Source organism: Mustelus asterias, chromosome 23 (assembly GCF_964213995.1).
Source record: "Mustelus asterias chromosome 23, sMusAst1.hap1.1, whole genome shotgun sequence".
Classification (NCBI taxonomy): Eukaryota; Metazoa; Chordata; class Chondrichthyes; order Carcharhiniformes; family Triakidae; genus Mustelus; species Mustelus asterias.
Genome location: NC_135823.1, coordinates 24,621,241 through 24,627,792, shown reverse-complemented (window position 1 = coordinate 24,627,792; position 6,552 = coordinate 24,621,241). Strand labels below are relative to the sequence as shown.

The 6,552-nt window shown below is 42.0% G+C and overlaps 1 protein-coding gene across 1 annotated transcript in view; it reads left to right on the top strand.

Moving 5' to 3' along the window:
- The first annotated feature begins 778 nt into the window (after nt 1–778).
- LOC144510364 (myosin-16-like) overlaps nt 779–6,552 on the top strand; it is a 66,472-nt gene continuing 60,698 nt past the window's right edge. The window contains exons 1-4 of the mRNA XM_078239804.1: nt 779–967; nt 2,694–2,837; nt 4,789–4,945; nt 5,877–5,904. Of these exons, the coding sequence (XP_078095930.1) occupies nt 803–967; nt 2,694–2,837; nt 4,789–4,945; nt 5,877–5,904 (494 nt within the window). The 5' untranslated portion in view covers nt 779–802. The remainder of the gene's footprint in view (nt 968–2,693; nt 2,838–4,788; nt 4,946–5,876; nt 5,905–6,552) is intronic.

Sequence of the window (6,552 nt, the reverse complement as noted above, 5' to 3'; positions counted from 1 at the left end):
CTTTCCGCCGCCATGCCATTTTACCCATGTAAAGGTAAAGGGAAGGTAAAGGGTCGCATTCCTACCCAAATGAGCTATTTAAATGAACAATTAAGAGCCTCTTTCAGAAGCGAGTGTTCATTTTTGCTGTGCTATATGACAGCTCTAGGCTGTTTATTTTCATTTTAAAGGGCTAGGGATTTAAATAGCTTAAGGTTAAGACACTTAAACAGGTGTTATCCATCTTTCAAGAGCTTTTATATATTCTCCATAAATTAGTGACTGCGGGTTGGGCCGCAAAAGGGAACAATGAAAATTGGATCTGTTTGAACTCCACATTAAGTTCAAATGGCCCTGCTTAGTTTTGGCTTCTTCCTGTATGATTCACACTCCATCCCCTTCCCATGCCAACAAAAATGGGATATATTGGAAATGGGTGTGGGAATTCTGCCACCATGCCATTTACCAGTGTTCAAAAGTTCAAAGGGTCTCTTTTGTAAAAGCCTCTGAAGTTGCCCCGACTTGGTGAAAATCCAGCCCTACATGAGCTCCTGCCTCCCTCCCCCAAGGCCTCGAAATTGGGTAAGGCCAGCAACAAAGGTCACAGGTGGATGTATCCAGGAATCACAGTGGGATGTTAAGATAGTGGATTTTAGGACACTTCAAGTAGGCTTGCAGAAATATCTCGTCCTCTCTTTCTAGATTGCTTTACTCTTTTTTTGCACCCACAGAAGGAGTTCTCTGTTCTCCTCGATTAGTTCCCTGCAATCAAATCAAATTCAAAATGGTTGGCAAAGGAGAGTGTGGAGATGATGTCGATCCCATGCCTTTTCTGGCTCCCACTGAAAAGGAGAAATTGGAATATATGAGCAGACCCTACGACATTAAGAAGTCCTGCTGGATCAAGGATGAAAAAGATGGCTTTATTGACGGAGAGATCCAGTCTGAGCAAGGTGACCAAGTCACTGTGAAGACTGGCAGGAATCAAGTAAGTAAAAATGATCTTACAGGGTTGTATTGAGGGAAATAAAGAACAACATCTATTTGTCACATTTTTAAAATTACATGAATGCATCTTTTGCTAAATGGTGAATTTCAGTGCTGACCTCATTTGCTTTGATAATTGGAGGTCAGAGGAGTTAAGATATTTACCTGAATTTGACCATAAGTCACTGGTATAAATATCATGAATTATATCCTTCGAATTGGCTTCAACTTATCAGGATTAGCGTAGGAGTCATTGCAAATGTTGATTAGAATTTCCATGACATCTTCTCCACTCCAGATGCTATGTGACCTTCAATCAACCAACCATATCAATAAATTATGCAAGTGAAGGTGGGCTCTTCAATCTTGGGCGGCACGGTGGTGCAGTGCTTAGCACTGCTGCCTCACAGCACCAGGGACCCAGGTTCAATTCCAGCCTTGGGTGACTGTCTGTATGGAGTTTGCACATTCTTTCCGTGTCTGTGTGGGTTTCCTCCATCTGCTGCGGTTTCCTCCCACAGTCTAAAGATGTGTAGATTAAGTGGATTGGCCGTGCTAAATTGTCCCTTAATGTCCAAAATTCTGCAAGTTAGATTGATTGGCTATGGTAAATCATTCCTTCATGTCGGGGGGGGCGGCGGGGGGTTAGCAGGATAAATAATTAGCAGGGTTAGTGGGATTACGGGGATAGGGCCTGGGTGGGATTGTTGTTGGTGCAGGCTTGATGGGCTGAATGGCCTCCTTCTGCACTGTAGGGATTCCATGAGTCTGTGAAAGGAAATGTGTTAAAGGGGACTGCCGAGAGGTATATTCAGCACTATTCGGCTTAACCCGCAGTAAGGTTCTAAATTGAGCCTAAGCTGTAAGACAAAGGACAAGAGGACATGGGTACAAATGAACATTTGGGAAACACTGAGCATTGAGTCAGGATTCACTTCTTTGTACATTGTGGTCAATGCCATGAGTGGCTTTATGGACAGTGTAATGGAGGCAAAAGCTCAGGGATCATTCAAGAGGGAGTTGTATGGGCAGAAGAAAGTGGATGGAAGAAGCATAGATTCCCATGGAAAAATGAGCTGCGTGGTCCAAACAGCTTCTCTCATCTGTTCTATATCTTTGCGATCTTTGTGACGAGGGTATCAGGTGCTGTGTGCATGCAAATATATTATAGCATGTCCTCATTTACACAATAAAGCACAGTCATAAAGATGTTTTCTAAAAATGGAATGGTGAAAAGGAGAATCTGAAAAGGAAGAATGTGTAGAGTTATGGGGAGAAGGCGAGAGTGTGGCACAGGGTGAATTGCACAATTGGAGCGCCACTACAGACACCGTGGGCCGAATGGCCTCCTTCTGTGCTGTAATGAATCTATGAATTTGTGAAAAAGGAAACCAAAAAAAAAGTAAAGTTACTTAAACACTTAGCATTTCAAAAAATTAGGATATATACACCAACTTCCCTTGAAGTCAAATGGCAAAACACAAAGCTTCAAGCTGATCATTGCTATTTTGGATATTCCATTTTTATATGATGTCATTTAGATAAGAGAAATATCTTGGTGATTCGGGCAAGTTATGCAATTTACAGTTTTGCTGTCTGATTGGTTGGTAGCAATCAATGGTAATAAAATCCTCATCATTTAATTGATGGCCATGTGTTGCTCCAAAACAAAATAAGTTACAGGTTACATTTCAATTCTCTACAATCTCTGATGTGCTTTTTTTCAGACTGTGACAATCAAGAAGAATGATGTTCAGCAAATGAATCCACCAAAGTTTTACCAAGCCACAGACATGGCCAACCTGACCTTTCTAAACGAGGCCAGCGTTCTTGTGAATCTGCGTGATCGCTACGTCAAAATGCGAATCTATGTATGTCACATGGGATTCATTTGTGCCTTTCCATTTTTGTTAAAATTGGAAGAAACTGGTGGGTGGGGCTAATAACCTTAGTTAGAAAAGGAGGCAGGAAGGAAGGAGAGAAGAAGGAAGGAAGGGGAATAAAAGAAGGGGGAAGGAGGAGGAAGCAGAAGGAAGGGGGTGGGGAAGGAAGACAGGGAAAGGAATGAAGGGGAAAGGGAAGGAAGGGGGGAGGGAAGGAAGCAGGTGGGAAGGAAGAGAGTGGGAAGGAAGGGGAGTGGGAAGGAAGGGGAGAGGGAAGGAAGGGAGTTGGAAGGAAGGCAGGAAGGAAGATCTTGTATTTTCATTTGCAAGATATCCTAAAGAACTTTGCAATCTATCTGTACACAGAAAGTTCCAACAAATATCAAATGAGCTCAATGCCCAGTTAATGTGTTTTGATGGACTTTACTGAGGTACAAATGTTGGCCAGGCACTGGAGAAACTCGCTTCTCCTTGTCCAGTACATTTCATATGAAAGGTGGCACCTCTGACAGAGCAGCACTCCTTTTGGAGTATGTTAAAGTGCCAGTCTAGATTATGTCCTCAAGCACTGGCGTTATTCTATGTCTTACTGACACAAAGATAAGATAACTACCACTGAGCCAAGGCTGACACTTCAGTAATGGGAACAGAGGTCAGGTTATGCTAAACTGGCACTGAAAATTCTGAATGCTGCATCTGTAAAGAGAGACTTTACAGAAGGGGTGTTCCAGAATTTTCAAGGATTGGGAAAGGATGAGTTAAAGTCAAGGACTGTGCAGTGAACGATTTTAACACAGTAAGGCTGTAGGGCAGTGCTTTCACCTGTCTAGAAGTCATACTTAAAGCTTAGAAAAGACAAAGGAAATCTGAGAGACACTAACCATCATTGCAAATGAGAAAGGGTATATGAAGGGAGAGAGGTCAGAGGTGTATTTATATCCTGTCCAAAGGTGTAAGAGCTAAAAGAACCGCCCCCCCCCCTCCCCCCTGCCCCCCCCCCCCCCCCCCCCCCGCCCCTCCAGTTCTGAGAATAGTTTTCTAGTCTTGGAATAATTTGAACTTCATTGAAGTGTTTTAGATTGAAAAACAGGTGCTTGAATATAGCAAAACAAAGCATCTTGGAACTATGGTGAATCTATAAAAGTTCCATGAGGTTGGAGGAGGTACCGAGACCAGGACTAAAATTCGCAAACATTAAAAGTGGTGGGTGTTGTATTAATTTTAGAAAACACGCAGACATTGTTTTTTGAAGTGTTGAAACAAGTGAAGTTACTGCCCATTATGCCAAATCAATGTCAGAGCTGGAAGCAGAGGTATTCGCACTCTCTACTGTACATTCTCCAGTGCGGATGTCCCAGATCCACATAATAGGTTGAGTGTAGGTGTACAACCAGACATGGTAGTGTGCAGAAGAAACTACAAAGCAGGCTTAGTCTGTTGAGAGTCAGAACAGTGAGTACAAAATCTAGGCTCCTGATGGAGCTCTACACTGTCAGAAGTGCTATCTTTCAGTGGAGCTGTTAAACCAAGGGCTCATCTGTCTTCTCTGGTAGACATAGAAAGGCTCAAAGGACTACTTAGAGGAAGAACAGGGAAGCTGTCCTTGCTACATTGGCCAAGATTTATCCCTGAACCAAATTACAGTTCAACTTGTCAACATCTCATTACCATTAGTGGGACCTTTACTGTGTGTGAATTGGCTACATTACAATAGAAACCACATTTAAAAGCTATTTCATTGGCTGTAAAGTGCTTTGGAATATCCTAAGGATCATGAAAGGTGCTATATAAATGCAATCCTTCTTTCATGCACAGTAATTGGCTTCAGTTCAGTGATGGATTTTCATCATTCCTGTTGCTGAGACACTCATGAAATGAATAGTACATAATTACTTTATAATTGTAACATGTCATTTTGGTTGTGTTTCATTTTTTGTAGACCTATTCTGGGTTGTTCTGTGTAACGGTGAACCCATACAAGTGGCTGCCTATCTATGGTTCCAGAGTGGCTAATATGTACAAGGGCAGGAAACGCAATGAGATGCCCCCTCACCTTTTCTCAATCTCAGACAATGCCTACCACGACATGCTCGTAGGTAAGAGATGAGTAGAAAGACTTTTTTAAAGGTTTTGAAACAAATTGAATGTACTGAGTATTTGCACCCTTTCTTTATCAATGAATCTTACCACATCCATTTTACTTTTAATTAAACTTACATTGTTACGGCTGGGAGGCTTTGACAAACCATTGTTTCAGTCAATGAGTTGGAGGCAGGGCAGATCTTTTGACTGGACTTAGATCAAACCAAGTCTATTTACTCAGCAAGAAGTCTATTTAAACAGTACATGACAGCAAACTCTACACAGACAGTGACCCAAGCCGGGCATCGAACCTGGGACCCAGACGCCGTGAGGCAGCAGTGCTAACCACTGTGCCACCATGCCGCCCACATGACATTTCAGTTAAAGATGAAGAAAAGTCTCCGGATACATGTTATCACTGTTGGGTACTTACCAAAGAGAATCTCACTGGGCCTATTGTAGGTTTTTAAAATTGAGGATCTTTAAGCATCTCAGTTTATAGGTTACAGTGTGGGGCTCCATACCCAGTCATTCACTAAAGTGCTGAGTGGAGTTCATGCAAGACTGGTGTCGACCAAGTACACAGCACCTTGCAATTATTCACTCCATCGTAATTGATTCAATACTGTCTGCTCTTTTTTAGTGGAATCGGGACTGTTGTTTAATTACTCGGTGCAAGCTAAAGCATGAATGCATGGAATTACAGGAAAGGAATATCAACTGGAGTTAGCTCTCCCATGTGGTATCAGCAACATTTGCACAGGAACTTGCTTTCATTTGTTAGAGGTGTATGCGAATGGTGCTTAAAGTGAGCAGCACACCATCACTGATTTAGTACTGTAATCTTTCACCATTGTAAAATCATTCTGATAATGCACGAGGGTCTATTCTCATAATGCATGTGGGCCTTTCAATAATTCTGTTTGTATCTCATTTTTTTGGCAGAGCGTGAAAACCAATCTATGCTCATCACGTAAGTACCTATCGAGATGAATCTGTTACAGTTTTTACTCACATCGTAAACTATTGGGGATAATTAAAACTCCATAACTGTACGAAAGATATTATGGATGATTACTATTGTATAAACACACGAGTAAATCTCCGTGAACATAGTCACAGTTATCAAAGGATATGATTTTATAGTTGTTTTTGATATGTGGAAAGCACTGGCAAGACTGCATTGTTGATGAATCTCTTGAACCACTCCTGCTCCGATAATAAATGTTATGGGCCCGAATTTCCATCATGTAACTGCCAGAAGTCGAATGGAACATGAAATAGAACGTACTTTGTTCCACTAGAATTCCTCCTTATGGAATTAAGGAGGCTTGGAAACTCTGGTGAGGGCAGCACATGGATCTTTGACCGACACCGCCCCTATTCAGCAGGATAATTCTGGAGGGTTTGCAGGATTTCCCAGATAAATATTCTCAGAAAACCATCTGACAGGCCAAGAGAAATCCATCTTGTTGAGAGCAGTCACAAATTGTGTCTTGGACCTCATAATTGCCTTTAAATGCTTCAGGAAAAGGGCATTGGGTCTCAAGGAGAGTTTAGCCTTTGGACAAAGAGGAAATAATTCTCGCTTCACTGCTTCCCACGGGGCCTCTCTGTGTTG